This window comes from Echinops telfairi, unplaced genomic scaffold (genome assembly GCF_000313985.2).
Source record: "Echinops telfairi isolate 266 unplaced genomic scaffold, ASM31398v2 ScPeMD7_23;HRSCAF=83, whole genome shotgun sequence".
Lineage (NCBI taxonomy): Eukaryota > Metazoa > Chordata > Mammalia > Afrosoricida > Tenrecidae > Echinops > Echinops telfairi.
In genome coordinates, this window is record NW_022103920.1 from 17,117,110 (window position 1) to 17,140,601 (window position 23,492).

The window sequence follows — 23,492 nt, forward strand, 5'->3', positions numbered from 1 at the left end:
CAAGCTCCCCGCACTCGGATCCTGCCAGGGCTGGCCTGGTGGCCGCCACACAGGCAGCTGCTGATGGTGCGGCGCACCGGCTCACGGAAACGTGCGCACTGTGGGCAGGAGCAGAAGAGCCGTGGCAGTGAGGCGCCCTGCTCCCGCTGTCCCCAGACAAGACACAGCGGTGCCCACTGCCTTACCTCTCGTTGCAGCACCAGCTCCTTGGTGAAGAGTGTGGCTTCCTCGCTGAAGGGCTCGCCCTCCTGCACCAAGCCAGGGAGGTTCCGGGCTCCTCGGGGGCACTCGATGCCTGTGTGAGAGAAAAGGAGGCTCTGTGACGAAGAGGGACCGCCAGGCCAGCGTTCGACCTGCAGTCCCTCAGCAGAGGCTGAGGAAGCCACGGGTAGCTGTGGAGGAGGAAAGCAGGCCCCCGGGGAGGGCAGCGAAGGAGAGCGAGGCCTCAAGGAGGTGGACGGACATCACGGCTACAACAGTGGGCTCAGGCACAGGAGCAACTGTAAGGCCGGCGCAGGACTGGGCAGTGTTTCCTTCTGTTGTACATAAGGTCGCTGTGGTCGGAACCGGCCTGACGGTACCTAACAGCAACAAGGGGGACAAAACCAGCCTGATCGCAGCAGCAGCAAGGGACAAGGGCTCAGCTTGTGCCTCCGGGAGTCATCTGAGGACCCAGTGGGATGGGGCGACCCAAGTGAGAGGCACTGGACATACTCAGGCCCTGGTCTGGGACAACCCCCCTGGTCATCTTGCTTCCATCACTTACATAATAACCCCCTCTCGATAAGGGACTATGACCCTAGCCATGCTGCCTCTGAAAAGGACCCCCGGCTTCATTTGGACAGCAATACCATGCTGGTTGTTGTTCCCATTCAGGAGCGAGAGAACAAAACTTGACTCTGGTGAGGAATCAGGTGTCTACAGTCAGACCTGGGTGCACGTCTTACCCTTGTCACTTCCAAGCTCTGTGACCTTGGCTGAGTTATGCAACTTGTCAAATCCTCAATTTTCCTGTTTGTTGTGTGCATTAAGGGAGAAGCAGCATGTGAAAACCTTCCCCAGCGCCCCACATGGAAGGGCCCAGGGCACTATTGCTGTTGCTCTTAGCAGCCACCAATGATCCCCACCTGACACCCCAACTAGTGTGGGAGATACCTGGAGATGCTGGTCATGACCTGTCCTTGTAGCCCAGGACAGTGTTGTCCAAAATAGGTGCTCACTGACCAACTTTTCTTTCATTCAGTCTTTCATTTCACAAATACTCATCATCAATGCAGTTATCAGGTACTGACCGTGAGCTATGCTGTGTTTTCTTATATGAATAAGACTTGTACATACTCAAAGACATGTAGACTGTAGCTGTAAGTATAAGTCACAAAGACAGGGCTAGAGACAAAGGAAAGGAAACACTCCAAATATGGGGAAGGATGCATTTAGGGCCACGAACCTGGCTCCTGCAGGTTAATCCCTTAGTAATCTGGGAGAACTGGGAAGAGCCTTCGGTGGTGCAAAGGGTTGAGTGCATGGCTACTAGCCCAAAGATGAGCTGTTCAAACCCACCCAGGAACACTTGGGAAGGCAGGTACGTTGATTTTTCTAACAGGTCACACAGCCTTGGGAATCGCCCTGCATGGTAGGATCACCATAGTAACCCCTTATTCACAAAGCACATCAAGGAAAGGTGGGGGGAGGAGGCACCATGAGGCCTGGCACGAGGTGACTACTGCCACTGGCTGCCCAGTGGAGCTTCTCGGGTCTCTAGCCTACTGCCCCCACTTCAGGGGCACAGCACAGATCCACGGCTGCAAAGCTCCGAGGAAAGGGATCTGGACCTGGAGTTCCAACATATGAAGGCTTCTCTCTGAGCCTCAGTGCCCGGCACTGTACCACAGGCAATGCCAATGCAGTGGGGCAGCCCTGGCCCAGTCCTATCAACACGGGGCATTTGAGGGCCCTACCCCAGCCACCTGGGTCAGAAGCTCACCAGGGTTGCCATGCCAGGCTGCAGAAGAAAGCCACTGAGACTGCGATCAACCCCAAAGGGAGGGACAGGGCTACGACAGAATGGAAGAGAGCCGTGCCTTTCACAACAGCCACAGCCAAAAGCACTCTTCATTTCCTATCTGCACACTAAGCAGGAACAGAATTGTCAAGAGAGAAAAATGAACAGTGCTTTGAACTGCCCTGCCACACAACCAAGAATAATACTTTAAAAAAATTGTTTTTACCCAGATACTAAGGATACTGGCCCTTAGAATCCATTTGGTAGGAGAGAGTCCCAGCCCCGGCCTTCCAGGAAGGGAGACCTCAGTGTAGCTCCATCAGAGCTGAGAGTTGACAAAGAATGTTCACTGACGGGACAAAAGATTTCTGGTCTCCCTGACTGAGCACAGGTCCCCACTCTGGTCTTTTGCCACTTCCTTGGTATTCTGAGGTTGCAAGAGGTTGGTCAAGCCATAGAGATGCCCAGTGGGCCCAATGCAGTCCAATTGCCTTCTGCAGACCCAAAGGGCGAAGCCAAGTTAAAGTGCCAGAAGGCAGAGAGGGGAACAGTGACACTATGTACTGAGTACCTGTGACTGCCTCCAGATTGAGATTTTGATTTTACAGATGAAGATCAAATGGTTGCAAATCACACAGCTACTAAGTGGAACATCTGCACCAAGAGTCTGGTGCTGAAGCCACTGAGATGCTCGGTTTTGAAAACTGAACACTGTAATCAGAAGATATGATGACCTCTACTCTAGGTGAGGGTCCAGACCCTTGGGGACCCCAATTACTTATTGGGCATGTGAGGAGAGTCAGGGAACCAGGCTGTTCAGAGGTCCCAGGCTTGGGGCAGCAGAACTCCAGTTGTTGTTCTGGGATTCAGAGGAGGGGCCACAGTCTCTAGGTAGGGGAATTTCAAGCTAAAGCATGGGGTGTGGGAGGGAGGAGGTGCGCCAAAGCAGGATACCAAGACAGGCACCCTGACAGAGAGACCGGGTTCAAAGTGAGGGCCAGGCTGGCACCATGGGCTTTGTGAGACTGAATGTGTGGGTTTCAGCGATCTGCTTAGCCAAGTTACTCTGCAAAGGACGAACTTTGTTGACCTGTGCTAGCCAGGGTTTTTCACCGTGCCCTCTGTCCCTCCACACCTTTACATACAGGTATATGGACCTACTGTAAGTAGGCATCAGCTTGACTATAAGAATTCTGCATCAGAATTGAAGGAAGACTCATTAACAACCTGTCAGAACCCAAGGAGCCCCTTCAGTCGGGATGACAACCTCCACACCAAGACACCCCAAACCTTCATACTGGGCCAGTAAGCCACATCATGATACACGGAGGAAAGACTGACGTTGTCAGGGACTTCACTCGGATCCATAATCAAGGCCCACGGCGGCGGGCAAATCTGCTGCCACAGATCTCTTTGACGTGTTAAAGAGCAGAGATGTCACCTGTAGGATGAAGTGTGCCTGACCGACGCCAGGGGGCTTTTGATCACCTCAGATGGATGCGAAAGCTAAGCAATGGATAAGGAAGACGGAGAAGAACTGACGCACTTGAGTTGTCGTGTTGGCACGGAATACTGAGTATGCCATCCACTGCCAAAGAGTGCTTCTGTCTTAGAAGTACAGGCAGAATGTTCCTTAGAAATGAGGCTGGTGACACCTAATCTCACATACTTTGGACACGCTAGCAGCAGGCAGGTCTGCTTGGTAGTCGTTGTTGGGTGCTATCGAGTCAGTTCCGACCCATAGCAACCCTCTGCACCACAGAACCCGACACTGCCTGGTCCGGCGCCGTCCTCTCAATCGTGCGTATGCCCACTGCTGCAGCCATGGTGTCAGTCCATCTCCTTGAGGAACTTGCCTCCTTCATTGCCCCCTTAACTTTACCAAACATGATGTCCTTCTTCAGAGACAGGTCTTTCCTGACATTATATTCAAGGCAGAGAAGATGAAGTCCCACCACCCTCACTCTAAGGAGCACTCTGGTCCTCTTTCTTCTAAGAACGCCTGCTAGACGATCAGTGAAACAGGAAGGCCTTCACTGAGACGGACTGGCCCAGGGGCAGCAACAATGGGGTCAGAGTAATAACTGTGAAGACAGTACAGGACCAGGCAGTGCTTTTGTGCTGTTGTACATGGGGTCGATGCTGAGTTGAGCTGATGGCACCAGAGAAGAGCCTTCAGGAAGTTCTTGAAAAAATCCAATTATCTTTTAATTCCATTTTTCCATGATCTTTGTGAAGCCCTCTCATATACCTATATATAACAATGTCTGCCGCAAAGGTTATCTTGATTACATGTGATATATTTTGATGAGTTCCCATCTAGCCTACTTTATTAAAGAAAAAGAAAGAGAAGCTACAACTGTACGCTGATTTGAAACCTCAAGCCGGCACAACCCCAAACTAAACCTGCTGCCAATTCTAACCCATGTCAGTCTGTATGGCTGTGATCTCAATGGAAGCAAACCACCGGGTCTTTTGTTCGTGGCAGCATTGGATGGGTTTGAACCACCAACCTTTATGTTAGTAAAACGTTTGAGCCACTCTGTTAGAGTAACCCTAGGCTGAAAAACACTAGTGCTGGTGCAGAGAGGAGGCTGGGAGAGATGGAGCGGTCCCTGCTGGTCTTCTGGGAGAACTGGAAGGTCGCCCAAACCCGGTGCTTCCCAGCTTCCAGGTTTGCTGATGTGCCCCTCCCTCCAAGAGACCAGGGCAAGAAACATGCCATCCACTAGCAGAGAGGAGACCACACAATGCTCACACGCCAGAAAGACAGCTGTCACTGGTCAAAGTCAGGCGACAGGCGACACTTGCTGTCCGTGAGTAGTGCTCTGCTGGCCAGCGCAGCTGGGCTCGAGTCGGGAAGCTAGGGCCTCGTGAGTCGAACCCCTCCCAAGCTGCTGGGGCTGTCAGGATGAAGCGAGGCCTTGCCGGGAATCCGGAAGCTCTCCTCAGCCCGCAGAGGAGCTGCCATCAGCCTGGGGCACGGACTTCCCAGAATGCACTGGTGCAGAGCTGCCTGCGGATCAGGGCGTGCTTGAACTCTGCACCACCAACACTGCCACCCCTGACACTTCCAAGCCATTCCGAAACAAAACAACTGTAACTACAAAACTAAAACCACCACCAGCACTGCGCCTCAGCCTCCTCAAACAGCCCTGAGTGGTTCCTCTGCTCCTGTGGGCTGTGCTGGCTGAAGAAGTCCTGCACCCCGCCACAACCCCAGCTCCTCACAGACCACAGGCTTTTTCGACCTTTCCTGGGATACAAAGTTGCCAGTCTACTTAAACCAAAGTGGTCCTGGCTTTAGCTGCTTGGCGGCAAGCCTGGCTAGGCGGCCTGTAAGGCGGCTTTCAACACCCTCACCCTCACCCTCGCTGGGCCACTGAGATTCCTCACCGGAGAAGTGACTCCCATCCGGGTGCTTCTTTTCAAACTGAAAGTGTGGGGTTGCCGAGCAATCTTTCTATTAAAAAAAATTATACATTTGGAGACATTGACTAACTAGGTCAATTACCACCAACACTTTGGGCGGTCAGCTTTAGAGGCAAGAAGGACAAATTCTTGTTAATGACCTGCTAATGGTGGCATCAGAGATCCTAGCGGGGCGGAGAGCGTTGCTCCTGCGGGTTCCCCGGGCACTGCTTGTGCTGGCTGTCGGGTAATGAAGGCTCTCTACTTGAGAGCACCCTCATCTGCCTTCATCGGGCGGTGGGAGGTGGGGAATCTGCCTGGGCTGGCGTGACAGCTGGAGTGGTAGCTTCCCAGGGGCACGTGGTCCAGCACACAAGGGACCAGGCACTCGTCAGAGGAAACAAAAATGCAGTGGAGAGAATCAGCTATCTAAGGATTCATCGATGGTGCTTCTTGTAGGTCCACTTTGTTCCGATGACGGTGTGAGACACTGCAGAGGTAGCGGAACATTGGCCTTCTGCCTGTGTAGGACACTCAACACACCACTGTCCCTGTCACAGACCTTCCTGCGCCCCCTTTGGAAATACTTGGTGCCCCCTCTGGGCTAGGTGCTGTGCTAGGAGGTGAGATTCAAGGGCAAAACGACTTGACGTCGGTGAAGTTTAATTCCCAGTCAGAGGCTGTCTTCTGCCATCGTACAAGGTACTTTACCAGTGAGCGAATTTACCCATGCAGCCAGAGCTGGCCCTAACTGGATGTGAGCATGTCCAGGAGGCTGGAGGTGAGTCAGTCAGTCCCGGGCTCCCATGCCATACCCCATGCCCACCCTGGTCTGGAGAGAGCAGGCCACAGGGAACGGCAGGGAAAGGTGGGAGAGTGACATCAAGGCGAGTCAAGCTACAGGCCTGCTGGCTGTGGAAAGAAACCATCCAGATTATGTTTCTGGACTCTGAACTGGGCTGTGGCCAGGACAAAGAGTCATAGCAGAGGGAACGACGTTGTATCAATCCTGGAACAACTGTGTGGAGAGCAACCTCAGACCAGCATCACCCCCCAGGTCCCTGGAGTCGTGCGGTCTGGGACTCGTTAGGTTGTTCCCACAGATCTGCTCGCTCCAGCACCACTACCATGAGGCAGCGAGGTGGGTGTTTGGCTCAGGAAAGCCTGTGAAAGCCAAAACCTGACAACGCAGTTATTTCCCAAGGGGAGTGGAGTGGTCAGGTGGCACCCCGGCAAAGCGGGGAGCTGGGGAGACCTGGAAGAACAAGGCAGTCCTGCAGAGCTCCAGCTTCACTGCAGCCGCACCTCCAACAGCTCGTGAGGAAAGGCAGGTGCCACTCCTGCCAGCACCCTCAGCAGACGCTAGAAGAATGCTGCTGATGAAAGTCCCCGCCCCCCTCCCCCAAAATGTGCATACCCAAATGACAGAGCCTGCCCCACTGGGCGCTTAGTAGGTTCTCCCTCGGGGCTGGGAGTTCTGGATGTAGCCTGCCAGGCTTTTCTTCTGTGGTGCCTCTGGGGGGTTTGAGCTGAGCCTGTAACAAGTGATGCCACCAGGGACTGCTTCATGACAGAGAGGCTGGTGTGTTGGCAGAGGTGAGGTAGCTTATGCAAATGCCAAGCTTGTGGTCAACACACTCACTACTTCCCCGGGGTCCCACGAAACGTCAGTCAAGGAAGAAGAACAGAGAGCGGCTGCACCCACTTAGCTCTCCGGCCTTTCAATGGGTACTTGCGGACAGGCATGCCAGAGCCCAGTGCCAGTACACAGTGAGGGCACTTAGTTTCCACTGGGACAAAAGGGGAAAGAGGGCCCACTTGTCATCCCTCTGGCAGCTCTGGAAGGTGGCTGGCCACATGGAAACGGCAAAAACTGGAGCACAATAAAAGAGGATGGGGCGGGGAGGCCTGCCTTTAAAGGGAAGATAAAAGGTGCTAAATCTGTAAGCTCGGCAGCAGTGACTAAGCGGGTGACACGACAGTCTGCGCGGAGTGTGAAAGGTGTAAACACAAGAAAGGAGGGAAACAGCTTAGCCTGAAAACAGGGGGTGTAATTATTAGGGGAAAGAAAATCTGGACTCACTACCAGGAAACAGAACTCGGGATGAGTCCTGGGTTAAAAATAAGTTCCCGGGTGGGGCTGCAAGAGGCTCGCCGTCTGATCCTGGAGCTGAGCAGTGGGCACAAGTGCATCCCTCTGCTGATGGTGACAGCAGGTAGCCCCGACCCGTCATGATGGTATTTAGGGAAAGCCTTCCCAAAACACAACCAACCCACTGCCATTAAGTCAATTCCAACTCATAGTCTTCATGACCCTAAATTTCAACATTGTTTTTGTGGTTCAAACCACAGGAGAGAGAACATGGTGGGACTTTCAGAACAAAACCAGGCTTTAACCAGTGTGGGTGCTGTGAATTATGTATTATGGCCCAAATGACCAGGGGCTACCCAACCAGGTGCTTGTAGCTCATCAAAGGGATCAGATAGCTGGCTAACAACGTGCATGGCCACCGGTGGGGGTGTTGTCCTTAGGTGCCTTCGATTGGTTCAGACTCACAGTGACCCCTCGAGTAACAAGAGTGAGAAACTGCCCAGTCCTGCGCCATCCTCACAATTGTTCTTACGTTTGAACTCAGTGTTGCTGCCACTGGGTCAACCCACTTTGTGCATGGGCTTCCTGCTTTTCACTACTTCTCTGCTTTGCCCAGCATGATGTCCTCCTCCAGGGATGGGTCTTTCCTGACAATCATGAGCAAAGTATGTGAGATGAAGTCTTGCCATCATTGCCTCTAAGGAGCACTCTGGCTGTACTATTCTAAGAAATGAGGGTGGGACCCTGAAAATAAGATAAGTCATTCAAGAAGTGAAAAGGCGACCTCCTGACTGCCAAGAAGGAAAGACAAGCGCATAATGTCCCTTTAGATCCAGGGTCCCTACATTGCACACTTCTGGCAACCAGGAGACACACAGAGCCGCGACACTAGATGCTGAGATGCTGAGCAGCAGTGGGAGAGAAACTGGGGCAGCGGAACCAGGAGACCAGCAGGAGATGGGGCTGTGGGTTTCCTGGCTCTCAGATCAAGCTCACAGTTGGGCCTTCTGGGCAGGAGGCTTTCTGGTGACATGGGGTTCTCTTTGGCAGAGCTTAAAGAGCTTTATAAAAGTTGCCCAAGCAGGGCAGGGACTGAGGAGTTGAGAGGCTGAGGGCCAGAGAGAGGTGTGTGCACAGCTGAGAAGAAGCTACTCTGACCAAAGAACTGTATCCTAAGCTGTTCCTGATCCTGAACTCTAACGTATTTCCCTGACAAGCCCCATTAATGGTAAGTATTGTCTGTGAGTTCTATGTGCCATCATAAAGAATTATCGAACCCAGCAAAAGTAGAGTGCTGTGGTAGGAATGACTGATTTCAGTGTGTTAAAAAAAAAAAAAAGGTGGGAGGGTGGGGGCCTGGCTGACTTCAGTCTCCTAGGAATCAGCTTTGGAGCTTCTCTCTCCCCCTGGTGAAGGCAGAGGAGGTCAGACAAGGTGCTTTCCCACCACGCCATTTTTATAACCTGGTAGCCACCAGCCAGATAAAGTGGGGCTGAGAAGACCCGGGACAATGGCTAGGGAAGAGACTGCAGCTAGAGTGGGTCATCTTCCCCCTGGGTCTCTCAGACCCTAGGGGTGGCCCTTCTGGCAGTGGAAAAGCTTATGAGCTGGGAAAGTATGGGCCCCTCTCCCTGCTGTCTATCCACACAACCCCCTGGAACAGACATCAAGGGTTAGACACAGAAAACACACCAGAATTGGCTTCCGTTACACTCCTGACACTCTACCAGTCTCCTGAGCTCCTGCTGCAGCAGCTAGGCAGCCAAAAATCCATAGGCTCTTTCAGCAGAGCTTGACCCCTAGACTCAATTAGTTCTGTTTTACATCCCGTCCCCAGACCCACCCTCCCTAAAAGACAAACCACACCAAAATGAAAAAGCCCACCATACAGAGAGACACCTAAATCCTGTATGTAGTCTGGGGAAAGCACTATTTGTAGTGATTTCCAGGCTAACTGCAAATGGCATTGGCTTAAGCAGTATCATGGCACTCTGTCCACAAGCACCGAGGACATAACCAGGCACTCCCTAAGCTGTCAACCAGGAAATGCAGAAGACACACATCCCGTCAGCCCCAACAGAAGTGGATGTTATCGTCCAGATTGACGCACAACGCCGAAACAGAGTGCTCTATCGTCTTAGAACTGTACCACCATGCTCTGAGCGCTCACCCAGATGCTTTAAAGCAGCAGACAAGACAATTTGGAGGTCTCAAGTTGCAAATGAGGTCAACGAACCAGTCAGCAACGGTGAACTGCAGACCAGCCCACTTTGACCCAGCTGGTTTGGGATCATTTCCATGCTCCCAAAATGGCCCCAAAGAGCAAAGCCAATGGTTGGTTCTGAAGAGTTTGTTCTCCATGGCATGAAGATGCAATTTGTCTTAAAAGGTACAAGGGCTTGGCTTTGTCTCAAATCCTTTCTTCTCGGCCTTGGTGTCTAAACCTCTACTTGGTTACCTCGGGGGAGGCAGCATCTTGTGGCCAATTTTGGAACACATCTTTGCTAAAACTCTTTCAGTGATCAGAGTAAAGGGATAAAAGAATGAAGGGATTCTAATTAAGGGGGATCAGGCTCCTCAGGTAATTGTAGGCAGGGGAGTTAGAACTGGTCAGACTCGGAGACGGAGGCTGGTGGTGGTGGTTTATCGTTCCAATTTTTTTAGGGTCGACTTTGGAGGCTGTTCTGATTTCTGTGCTGTTTGATGCATTCGTTGAAAGACCAGAAACCGACGTTAATTGGGAAAAGGAGCAAGAAGAGGGAGCCTTCACAATGGGGTAGGCACCCCGGCTTCCTTTAAAGAAAGGAAGGGGGGTGGGGGTGGGTAGGCAACCCGGAAGGGAGTGCAGTGCTTGCCTTGGCTTGAAACAAGCCTTCAGAGTTTCCCTGCTCCAAGTGGTAACAGTGCTGCCACCAGGGGCAGGGAGACTTCTCAGGCCCCATCTCTGGGGGTTACCAGCCCCTTAGCAGCAGATGCTCAGGGTGGGCCCCTGGGGCACAAAGATGTGCCAGGTCTCTCGGTATCCAGGGTCAGGCACCAAGATGCTCAATAGCTGTTTGCAACACAAATGTTAGAGAGGAGAAGACCTAGTAGAAGTAGATCAAACTAACCTGTTGGGGCAATCTCCTACTCCTAGCTCCTCATGCAAACTCATTCCTGCTTTGGGTGGGCTTCAGTGGAATTCTAGTAATGCTCTTTCCAGGAATTTAAGGTCAGCGAGACTTAAATGATAAAGCACTCTCACACTGTCCAAGGAGGAGGCAGGCAGGGAAGGTGTCCGCTGGCCCTCTGCCTCTTGGTCCAGTCAGGCAAAACGCAGAACCAGCTTCCCCAGCCTGAGTTCTCACTGGCTTTAGCCCCTGCAGTCAGTCCCCAAAGAGAGAAACAGCTTTTCAAACCAGGGCTGGTGCAGCAGATAATCAGGCTGGGAACAGAATAACCTTTATAATTCTCCCCATTGCAGAGCAAGATCTAAAAACAATGATTTTTTTTTAAGGGAAGAAAAAAACCCTCCTGCTGATTAATAAGTCCCCCCGCCTCGCACCATCCTGTCATGTCCTAAGAGCATGACCATAAAAAAATCCAGCCAGGCTGCCTTTGGGGTGCATGTGAGAAAGAGGATGGAGGGGACAGGCAGCTTGCTCCCCCATACATACGCACACTCGCTTTAGGTGTGCTGGAAGCAGCAGCTGCAGCCCTGTCAACTGGTAAGAGGAAGCAACTGGGCATCAGGAAAACTGGGGCCATCCAGATACTTTCCCCTAAGGTTCCCTTCAGTGTCCACACAAAACATCATACCTTTATTAACACACTCACAGAAAACACAGCACCTGTGGTTATAGGCTAGGGTCACCTCGGGCTTCTTGGAGGGGCAAGAAAGCTCCTATGTGGCTCCAGCTTTTATGTAACCCAGCAGGCCTGCCAGGAACCAGGGCTTTGGACCAGTTTGTCAGTCATGGATGGGGAAGGTAAACTGGAATGCACCCACATTTGCAAAATATGGGTGAAAACCAGAAGGGAAATAATTATGGGCTGATGCCCTGCTGTAAACGTAATCTTCCTCTTAGAAAACAAGAGCAGCGTGCGCGTTGCCTAGCGGCAAATCTCTTGAACAGCAGAGTCAGAATCAGTGGCCTCCTGCTCAGAGGGCAGCCAGGCGGAAGCTGACTGCAGAGCTTGGAATGTGTGCTGCTCTCCACGACCTTGGCAATAATGGCATCTCCTGCAGCAGGCTCCTCAAGGTGCTCCCTCTGACTCTTCTTCTCGTCTGATTTCGGGGCTTGGACCCATAATTTTTATTTGTGTTCCAGTTATTTTAATGCTTCACTCAAAGTTTAAAATTTCAGGTCTGCTCAATTTCATTTCATTGGCCAAGACTGAGCTAGTCTAAACTGACTCAAAGTCCTGAACAAATCTCCCATCTGAGCAACAATGAGGAGTTGGTTTCTATGAGAACCTTAACTTCTGCTCCCACCTACCCCTGACTTATGTTAAATATGTAACGTTATATTTGATAACACATGTATTTCCCTTGCCTTTTTCATTTTCAGCATTCAGGAGCTTCCAATCATGGTCTTTTAACAACACCATGTTGAAGGCTAACAAGAAAAATTTGAATCTACTGTCCAGGTTGGTAAAGATCAGCTTTGGGGTGGGTGGGAGGAAGTCACTGGGAATACCTGCCAGTACAAGTTCCCAGATGGCATTCTGGCACACACCTGGCAACCGAATGAAAAAACTACTTACTTGCATAAATTTGGAGCAACTTCTAAACCAAGCTGTGTTGTGTTATTTGAACAAAATGGTTCTGAGCATACGTGACTTGCACCTCCAAACTGTTTTACTGCCTTTCTGGAGCTTTCTTTCCTAGCAACGTTAGTGAACCCCAGTGTCTAGAGTTTCATCTCCTCAGCAAGGAGAGCTGGGGAGGGAAGTAGCTGGTGATGGGAATACGAAAACCCAGGAACCAAAGCGAACGAGTGAAAATATGAGCACTGAGAAACTCTTAGCAAGGGCCCTTTACCTCACTGACTTCACTTAAAAAAAAAAAAGGAAGAAGGAAAGAAATTCTGAAAAGCGAAGGCTCTCTAAGAGCACAGACCACTCTCGGGCACACACAGACATTCTATCAAAATGCCCAGCTTGCATCCAGGCTGTGGGTAAACATGCACGTACGTGTGAGTGTGTGTGTGTGATCATATAATAGAGCAAGGGCCAGCAAGCTGCTTACCTGTGAGCTGTTGGTTTCTGTATGACCCAGAAGCCATGAGTCTTTACAGTTTTAAATTGTGTGTGTGTGTGTGCACATGCGCTCACAGGAACAAACAACAAAACAACAAACAGAACACATTAAGAGTGATGCTTTGTGGCATATGAAAGCTGTTTGAAATGGAAATTCCAGCAATCATAACCATGGCAGTGGTAAAGCACAGCTCCACTCTCTGGTTGTGCACACGGCCCTAGTTCCCAGACAACAGTATTTACTCCCTGGGCCTGTACAGAAACATTATTGACTCTTACTCCACAGGATGCTGTATGTTGGTTCAAAAACCAAGCAAGTCCAGGGGAAGAATCCCACTTCCTGTAACTGCAACATCAAGCGCTTGCGACAGCTTAAGGACAGCTAAAATTACAAGCAAGCTGGTGGCCAAGGAAGCTAGCAGGGAAGGGAAACATACTTCCTGGGACACAATCTGTGGCAGGTGACAACAACACAGGCCCGTGTGCTCAATCCTTCTCGGCTGGATCTGTTCTACCAATGGCATGCTTCATTCCTTCCCACCTCCCACAAGCTCACTGCAACCACGGGCAGAGGAGAACTGCCCCTGTGGGTTTCTGACACTGTAAATCTTCATGGGAGTAAAATGTTTTCTCTTTCTCCCACTGAGCAGCTGGTTGGTATTAAACTGCTGACCTTGTGTTTAGCAGACCCACCAAGCCGCCAGGGCTTCCAGACAGACTCCGTTTTTCCCACTCAAAACTTCCAACCCTGCGGGCCCTACAGTTGTCCTTCCTTGTCCTTCATCCTAATGCCTTCTCCCCAAGCCCCAGCAGCATCCTTCCACTCTCCTCCTGTGTGGAGGACTCCTCGGAGACCTTAGCCTTCTTTCTACCCCCGACACAGCTCATCACCTCCTCTCAGTAGGCAGCTGACCAGAGCGCTACCTGGCATGAAACATGGTGCACCACCCACACTGCAGTTTCATCTCCTCTACTCCACTTCCTGGGGCCCTACCTCTCAGAACGGCTTACTTCAGGTGCCTGGTACCACCTGCCTCCCCAGCCCTTGAGTGAGCCCCGATGCGAACTATGCATGTAACCAACACTTGCCATTTCCACAGTCTTCACATGCACGAGGGGGTCTCCCTCAAAAAACCCGGAACCCACCCCCAAAGCTATGTATTTAAATATTTTTTACCAAACAATCTTATCACCTTTAAGTACTCTCCATTACACTTAATACATTTGTCAAATCTGCAAGTCCATTCTTGGAAATGTTTTTTCAAACTCATCTGTTTGGACAGCTGATAGCACCTCCCTCATTTTGTTTTTTTCTCCTCTTCTAAGTCATCAAATCGCTGTCCTGCCCCACTGCATTCTGGGAAACAAAAACGTTTCAAGAGCAAGGTCAGATGAGTAAAGTGCATGGGCAAGAGAGGCATGCTGTTTTTGACCAAACTGGTGCCCTGAGATGATTGTATGCATTATTGTGGTAGCAAAACCAGTCCCTCGTCTGCCACGAATCAGGCCTTTTTTGTTGCACACTGTTACACAATCTTTTCAGAACCTCTAAATAGAAAGCCTAATGACCAGTCTGACCTGGTGTAATGAACTCCAAATGCACTATGAGTCAACATTTTCATCTGTTCGGGAAGTTGATGGATGTCCAGAACGAGGATTGTCATCAATTAACATTTCACCTTTTAAAAAAAATTTTTTTTAATCATTTTATCGGGGGCTCTTACAATCCATATATCAATTGTATCATGCATACTTGTACATATGTTGCCATCATCATTTTCTAAACATTTACTTTCTATTTGAGCCCTTGGGACTGTGACTCTTTTAAAAACTTTAAAAAATCATTTTATTGGAGGCTCATACAACTCTTACCACAATCCATACATTCATTTCTCACTTGTACACTTGAGTTTTTCCCATAGCACTGTCCTTATAATCTGTGTTCAACAGTTTCTGCGGCATATTTTCCCCAAGCAGGAAACCAAATTTCACAGTCCCACACTGTTCTCTTAAATGAGCCATCACAAAAAATGAGGTTCGAGCGAAACTGTGTTTATGAAAAAATTCACTATGATAAGAAAGAACCTTCCCAGGATATGCCACTGGGTGCACTAACTCAGAGTGAGTTGCTCAATGCTTGACCAGTGGGGGGAAATGCATAATATAAAAGCTCTGCCCAGTGGAGCTTTTTCCTTTTTTTTTTTCCAGCGTACCCCTCATATATACTTTGGCAAGAATGAGTTCACCATATTGTCCAAATATCACCCTTCAGCATTTTAAAATTGTTCCAACCTCCTTACCAAAGGTCAGTGTCCCCTACGAAGGCGGCTTTCTGTTCCCACTCCTTCCTCACGGTCCCTGGTAACCACTAAAACACTTCAATCTTTGTACACTTGCCGATTGGAAATATTTCACATTGATGGGGTTATACCGTATATATCCTTTTGTGACTGACTGTACTCTATTGTATATGGAGAGTCAGAAAGCCTGTGGAAATTTTTTCCTTCTCTTTGCAGTTTTCTATGAACTACTTGCAGCCCCCTTCAACGTCTGGGCTGCACTGTCTGTGTACCCAGGCACCGGGCCTGTTAGTCAGTCCGACTCTGTGCTCTCCCTTGGTGGGTCCACCATTCTCTTGTTTTCTATCATCCAGGTCATGCAGAACCCATAGGCACCTCGTCTGAAGCCCACTCAAAGCTTCAGACCCAGTTCTCACGTCTGTCAGACATCCTGCCCTACTTCAAACTCTTCTGGTCTAAAGCCAGCTCTTCTCCCTAGACCGCCTCATCTTGTATTTCTCCCTACTCTGTGCAAGGAACTCAACAATGGCTGCATCCTATCAATTCCATTAGTTTCACCTTCATAAATGTTCTAATAGTCCATTAAATACTTTCAATCTTCAATGCAACCCTGCTTGTTCTGGCCACAAGAACTTTCTAATTGATTGGTCTGCCTCCATCCTCCCCTATTCTTTGTCTTAGACACAGCTACAAGGTTAATATTCCCGAGGCACACAATATAGGGAGCCTAGTGGCACAGTGGTTAAGTTCTCAGCTCTAAACTGAACGGTCAGTGGTTCAAATTCACCAGACGCTCTGTGGGAGAAAAATATGGCAATTTGCTTCCCTAAGGATTTGCAGCCTTAGAAACCCTATGGGGCAGTTCTCCTCCAACTTACAGGGCTGCTATGAGTTGGCATAGACTTGACAGCAATGGTGGGTTTCAAGGCATAATATTCTGTTCAAAATCCTCCTGTGACTTGTTTACCAAGCAAAACCAGAACTGTACCATCTGACATCCCAGGCCTCTAAGATCTAGTCTGATTTCTTGGGACGGCATAAAACATCCATTACCCACTTGACAGCCCTTCAAATATTTGAAGACAGTTACAACATCTATTTTCTCTCATCCTCATGTCTTATTTTCTCCAGGCTAAACATCCCCAGGCCCTCGCGGGACATGGGTTTTGATCTCCTACTATTCCACTCTTCTCCCTCTTTAAACCTAGAGACTACAGAGGGTATCTGCAAATTGGAACTAGCTTTCTAGCTGATGAACTGAAAAGGTCTGATGGGGGTGGCGGGTGATGCAGTTGGGAACAGCCCTTCTGGTGCACAGTCGGGAGCCAACGTGGGGAGCTTGGGAGTGAGACAGGTTGCCTTGTTGGAGAGGTGGGGAGGGCTGTGGGGAGACTCTGGGGACCCTGCAGGACACTGCAGCAGAGAGAGAGAGAGAGAGGCAGACAGCTCCATTAGCACTGAAGGACTCCCTGGGGGAGGAAAAAGGGAAGCCCTGGAGGACTGTGGGGGAGGCCGGGCTGTCCTGTCCCAGGCTTGGCCCCTGCTGGCCTCCATTCCAGCCCCTTTCCCTTCTCTGCTCTCTGCAGCAGCCCCGGGCACTGTGGAGATCCTGGTGGTGTTGTGACAAGCAGTCTGTTCATTTCCTCCTCTCATTCACTGGGCTCCAGGGGATAAAAAGGACCAGCAAATTCAAACCACTGCCTAGAATCCACTGTGCAGAATTCAGGGGAAGGAAGACCAGAGGGAACAGAAAGGATTCCTGCCTCCATCCCTCTCCACTGTGCAACATCGCTCAGCCATCCCCGCAGCCGGCCAGGCTGGCACTGATCGGAGGCATTTTAGCTCCTGTCAGTATGGCCCAGGGCACTGCAGCACGGGGTTTGAACTGTGGCGCTGGGCACAGAGCTCAGGTTGAGAAGAGGAAGGGGAGGGAGGGAGGAGGCGGGTGAGGAGGCTGTCTGGTACCTGAGGGACAGGCTTCCAGCTGGAAGGTATCAGTAGTCCTACCAGGCCGGCCTGACTTGAAGGGGTGGGGGACTGCCCAAGGGAAGGACAGCAGGATCCTGGACAAGATGTTGGCCACGAACCAGGATTTCCACTGAAGAGGTGACCGCTGATGAACGGTGAGGAGGGCAGGGTGCTCCCCTCCCCGCTTTCAATCCAGCACACGCGGCCAGAGCGCTCCTGGCAACACCTAGCGGGAATGCTGCCTGTGTGCAAGGCACACTTGTCTGTGCTCCCTCACTCAAAGGAGGGCGGTGATGAGGGAGAGCCTGGGGGGAGGAGGGAGGAAGAGTGAGGAGGAGAGGAAGGAGGGACCACTGGAAAGCACAGCACTGCCCCCAAAGCCAGGGTCACACAGGCCAGCCTATGACCAGAGCCTATGACCAGGGTCACACAGCAGCCATAATGACCCAAATCAGAAACTCCCATCTGTGGGAAGAAGGGTACTGGGCTGTGTCCCCATTGGTGGGCACAAATGCACTCAGGGGGAGGGGCTGAAGGGAAGGCTCATGGGTGGGGTGGGGGGAGGTTCCCAGAGCCCCAGGCTGTCTACCCCCTTTCCCCTCTCCTTCTATTGCACACACACCCATGGAATGAGAACCCTGTCACTTCCCTCTGTCCCTTCTTCACATGCCACCATGTTTTCTCCACTCCCCAGCGGGCTGCTCTGATCCTATAGAACAAGCAGAAACCCCACTGCCCCCACCCTGTAGCCTGCTTCCTCTTCATCTTCTGACTCTGCCCCATGCTGGGCTCTCTGAGGTCTGGGACAAGGGCTGCCCATCCTTTGGGGGCAGGCTGGGCAGTCTGGGAAGATGCATGCTTTGTGGTCTCGTTTTATTTAAGGACATTTATTTCCATAAATTTTGCCACTAAAGTGGTTGTATGTCCCCTTGCGGTACAGTGAAATGCTTTCATTCGGTCCTTCTCTACACAGTCTCATGATTTGCAAAGGAGGATGGGCTCATAAGTAGGCGGGACTCTTGTAAATAAGGTGCTTGGAGAGTCTGGAGGGTTGGACAAGGGGAATGTAAACAAGGTGTATGACACCCTTGTGAGGGTGGAACCAAAAAAATAAGGTACGTGGGACTCTGAGAAGGAATCGGTCAGTTTTGCCAACAGCCAAGCTTACAGGGAACAACTCCCAGAGGCTGGAGAGGGACACTCATTGTCATCAAGAAGAGGAGCCGGGGTCCCTGTGCTGAGAACCGCCTAGACACAGGCGATAGAAACGTAGTGCCAGAGACGGCCAGAGATGGCTAGAAGCTGGGGCGAGCATGGCAGAGTCCAGGGGCAGTTGGACCAGGAGATGACTTGGTTAGCAGAGAGAGCTGAAGGCAGGAGGCTGACTGGAGGGGTGGGGCATTTGTCTGTGTGCTAAAGGGTCACCACACTTGCTTGAGCAGGGGCAGCAGCAGCAGAAACTATCATGAAGAAGAACGGAATCCTCAGTGGTTCCTGTTATTTCCAAGTTGATTCTGATCCTAAATTATCACTGGTTACTTCCCAAATGAACCTTATAACCGTGAGTTCTGGCCTGTGAGCTGTGTGGTCATCAAAATGTACTATCAAACCCAACAGAAAAGCAGGGAGGGTGGTTGGTGGCAGAGCTGATGAAAAGGCTGGCGTGGAGCTATGTTGGTGTTGGGCTGATGCTGGTCTTCACGACTCTGCTCCCCACTCTTGAAGTCAGCAGAAGAGGCTCAATACCTGGGAAGCACTAACGACCTGACCTGAGTGGGCAGGAGGCAGGCGCTTCCTCTCTGGACCTGGGTGCCCTGTGCCTGCACGGGTAATAGGGACTGATGGTGGTTACATCTCCCTCCTCATCACCTCTATAGCTCAGGCCCAGGGGGACAAAGGGAGATGCCCTTCCATCTGAATCGGCCATGCCGGGAGGCACTAGCTTGGAACGGTAAAGAGGACAGCTGTGGGCAGGAAGGTGGGGTGCAGGGAGGGCAATTTCACAACGAACCAACCAAGAGCAAAATAACAGCAGGAGAGTGTTTCTCAGGAATTTACCTCCCTACCACCCAGTCTTCAGCTTGAGCTGGGAGAAAAGGGGAAGGCTTTGGAAAGGGAGGGAAGCAGTCTCCCAGGCATCCGGGAACCCCAGCCTGGGACAATGACAGTGTTCTGGGCAGCCTGTAAAGTGGGGGTGCTTCTCTCCATTGGGAGCCTCTAGAGTGACGTGGACAGGAAGCGCCCAGAGAGGCACCTCGCAGGCTTCCTTTCCTTCAAGCTGCAGGATCCAGGAGTGCGTATGGGTGAGACTGGAGGCCACTGAAGTCACCTTGGGAGGTCCGGGAAACTGGCATTTCTAGCTGGATGGGCTCTCCATTTCATATTTCCCTCTCACCACAGCGTCTGGCTGGGACGCAGTAGCGTATCACTCTATAGATAAGTGATGTGGTTTAAAATACTGCAGGGTTTGGCTGCCATTCTCTTCCCCAGGGTCTCAAAATAACTCCACACAAATCATTTCTACTAAACACTCACTCTTCCCTGCCAGAACACACACGCCTTACATAAGTGGAAGAAGGAACCACGTGGCAGCCGGAGGAGAAGGGTGTGCCCAGAGAAACGGCAGGCTGGTGGCCCAAGGCTCTGCAGAGCATCCTGTGCCCTGCCAAGACCAGCTGTAGCCAGGCTTCCTCTAAACCACAGCCCCTAGGAGAACAGGGAAGGTCACCCAATTCAGACTGCCCGGAGGCAAAGGCGACCCAGACGTCGACTGACCATTTCCTCCACGTCCCCTGCCCCAGGCAAGACTCTGCAAAGTAATTAGAGGAAATAGTCGGGCTCTCTCCTGGAGGGGCTGGTGCAGTACAAACAGAGGTAAGGCCAAGCCACAGGAGGCGAAGCAGGCAATGAAGTCAGAGAACAGGCAAGAGAATGGGGGCTGGGCAGTGCAGATCACTGTAGACCGCAGACACCTTGGCTCCCCTGACCCAGACCCCAGTCTAGGGACAGCCACAGTTCTACTGTGACAGACTAGCCAGCTCCCGAGCTTGGCTCTTGTGCTAACCTTTACTCCTGGTGCCCGCCCTGAACCCCCAGGACAAAGTCCCTGCTATGAGATGAGATCCTGTAAGCCTCCGAGTGCCACAGTGGCCTGTTCTTAGCCGCCTCCTATTCCAAACCCAATCCCTAGGCTGCCGCCTTCATTCCCTGGATTTCAACTTCCACAGAAACGGAGGACTGTCAAGGTTTTCATCTTCTTTTTCTGATCTCCTGGCTGAATCCATCCACACGCACAAGCACCCATCAATTAAGGTGTCCAAATGTGACCTTGCCCCCTTTCTGAAAGCCTAGCGCATTAGTTCCAAGCCAGGAAACTAAGCCCCTAGCCCCCCAGCCCCCTCTGTTCTGGAGTGACAAGCAGAGTTCTAGAGATCCAGACCGCCTCAGACAGTTCAGGTCTGACCTTTCCTCCTCACTTAGCGTCAGGGCCAGTTGCCACGACCTCCCAATCACTCACTAGCTTCAGCTATGACCCTTTTCCACTCCACCCCCCACATGGCGGCCCAAGGGATCTTTCAGAAACACAGACTATAATAACACAGGAATGTCGGCTTGATGCACAACATAGAAAAACCTCACAGAAATTGAGTGAAAGATCCCGATTCCATTTATGAAGCTTTAAAACAGTCAAAGCAAATCCAGAGAGCTGAGGATGCCTGCTGGAGTGTCAGAGCGCTGTGCACCTGGATCTGAGGTAGTGGCGACTTGGGCCTACACACGTACAAAGCTCACTGAGCTGCAAACTGCAGCTGTGCCTCTGAGTGCATTAAGTCGTGGTGCAGTGGTTACGCATCGGGCTGCAAAATGCAAGGTCAGCAGTTCAAAATCACCAGCCGCTCCATGGGAGAAAGATGGGGCTCTTTCTACTCCTGTTAAGAGTTACCGTCTTGGAAACCCACAGGGCAGCTCTCTGCTGTCATATAGGGTCACCGTGAGTCGGCATCGGCGATATGGCAGTGAGTGAGAACAGAAGAAGAATAAAATGTAAAATCTTCCCACAGGTCATCTTTTACATTGCCCCTATGAGCGACATCAGGAGTCCCTAGAGGGAGGGATGGGGCTAGCGTTTGTAACCCAAGACAAGACAAAAGTGAAAGGAACACGCAGGGCTCAGGAGACAAAGGGAAGGGTGACAGATTCAACAACGTCCATGTGCATTAAGGCCATGGAAACATACGTGTGAACATGGCTTTTCTGGAAGGACAACCCATTAGCTTCTTCGGATGCAGTCCTCACTGAGCACGTCCATGGCCCAAAGAGCCACCACCAACCAGTGCACTGCTGGACGAGGGGTGGTCGAAGCAGCCGTGCACAGCTACGAGGCCCTTCCAAGAGTGCAGTAGTAGCCGACTTCGCACATGAATTTTTAACCAGGTCCCACTAGCAGTGGGCATACTAGCGTTAGTAAAAGTGGTACCCCTTTGAATACAATGCTTTCGCCTGCCCATCTTTCTCCTCTTTTTTCCCTCCCAGTCATCCAGTTCACACCTTCTGGGGAGGCGTATAGCTTTCTAGGGCTTGTAAAAAGGTCAGTGACCACCCCCAAACCAGAGACCTGAGCTTCAGGGCAAACATCTAAACAGTGCTGAGCTGATGCCCAGCACAATAATTTATTTGCAAAGATGCCAAGGGTGGCCTGGTGCCGAGCAGAAGCTCAGTGGCTATTTGCTGAGAGAGGGTAGGTCTGAGCACCTGTACACCTGTGAAAATGCCCCTGTGAAGGCAGTCCGGGGCCTACGCTCAGTCTTTTTATTATCACCGGAGACACACTGAAGGCCTACATAAAGAATACCTATCCGAGGGGCAACCAAGCTGGAAATGGCCAGAATTGGAGCTCAAAGTTATTGACAAGACATGACGGACCAGGCATCCAACGGAGTGCTCAGCAGAAGATGTGAAAGGACTAACACGGCCGGACCCAAAGTTCACAGATACAGAGCCAAGAACATCCATGCACCGGATGTTCCATGACACACAGAACCCAAAGGAGAGCGGGGAAGAGACGCTGCTTGGTGTTCCCAGCTTCCCTGGCTGCGGGAGAGAGGTAAGAATGCCCCACAGCAGTCAATGAACCCCAGCCTTACACACTGGGAAAGAACTCCGCCCACAGGCCCACTGGCCCTGGAACCATGCTGAGGAAGCAGGGCAGGGCAGAGGGGAAGGCAACTGGCAACGGGGAGTGCAGGGAGGAGGCTGGAGGGTGCTGCCACAGGGAGGGGACTGTGAGGGACTCAGGAAATCAAATTCACACCAATTGTTGACCAAGAAACAAAACCACTGGGCAAACTTTCACCCAAGCGGCTCTAAATCACTAATGACAAAACCACCCCACTCCCGGCAAAAATGAAACGAGCGAAAGAAACCCCACAAAAACCCCAAAACGCTTGAATGATCCCCAAGCCCAACCTCCCTAGTCCTTCAGAGGTGGGAACTGGAAATGCTACATGACCTACCCAAGGTCAATGGCACTGAAATCCAGAACAGAAGCCTGGACTGTTGACAGTGACTGCCGGAGCCCTGCAGGCGTAGTGGTTACAGGTTGGGCTGATAACTAACTGCAAGGTTGGCAGTTCAAAACCACCAGTGGCTCTGTAGAAGAAAGATGTGGCTTTCTCTTTCCTCAAGGAGTTACAGTATCGGAAACTCACAGGGGGGGTTCTACCCTGTCTTATACAGTAGCTACCAGTGGGCACCAACTCCTGTGAGTTTGGTGTGATTTGGTCGGTTTATCAGTTCAGGGCACATGGGCTTCATCTGCCTCAGGCTGGCCTGTGAAATTGTTGCTGATGAATCATCTGAGAAGCTATGCTGAGCTGAGTTTTTGGTGGGGTTTTTTGCTTGTTTCATTTTTGTCAGGGAGTGGGGTGGATTTGTTTTGAACACTTTAGGGATTAGAGAATAACTGGCATTATCAGAGGAACCTCGCCCAGAGAATACATAGTCTGAATATGAAGAAGCAAGCACAACCAAAGAACCACCACGGTTTGTGTGCTAGCCGATGCTGTGCTGGGCGCAGGGTCGAGCATTTCTTTATCAAATGGCCACCATCCTTAGCGCATGCATTGTCTCACCCCAGACCACAGGGAGGGGGAACAGCAGATCCACAATTTGACCCCAGTAATTCTGAGAGCCCAAGTCTGCGGTGGATACTGTAAGGCACCTTCCCCACAGAGGGACACATCACAGACTGCCCAACAGAGAGTGCGGTGAGACCCTCAAGAAGATCTTGGCCCATTTTCACATCTGATGGAGTGGGACCAGCAACAGACGGCTAGTGTCCCATTTCTGAGTACCGGCCCTTTCACCCACATACCCAACTGGTGGGCATGCAGGTCCAGAGTGTCACTGGACTCCAACTATTTAGTGAGTTGCTATTAAGTGCCAAAATTTCAGACACGGTGGTGAAGCAGAGAAGGGG

The 23,492-nt window shown here is 51.2% G+C and overlaps 1 protein-coding gene across 1 annotated transcript in view; it reads right to left on the reverse strand.

Annotated features, from left to right (window-relative positions):
* The window catches only part of SND1 (staphylococcal nuclease and tudor domain containing 1), a 483,020-nt gene that overhangs the window by 85,705 nt on the left and 373,823 nt on the right, over positions 1-23,492 (reverse strand). Inside the window, exon 16 of the mRNA XM_004707793.4 lies at positions 186-295. Within this exon, the coding sequence (XP_004707850.1) occupies positions 186-295 (110 nt within the window). The remainder of the gene's footprint in view (positions 1-185; positions 296-23,492) is intronic.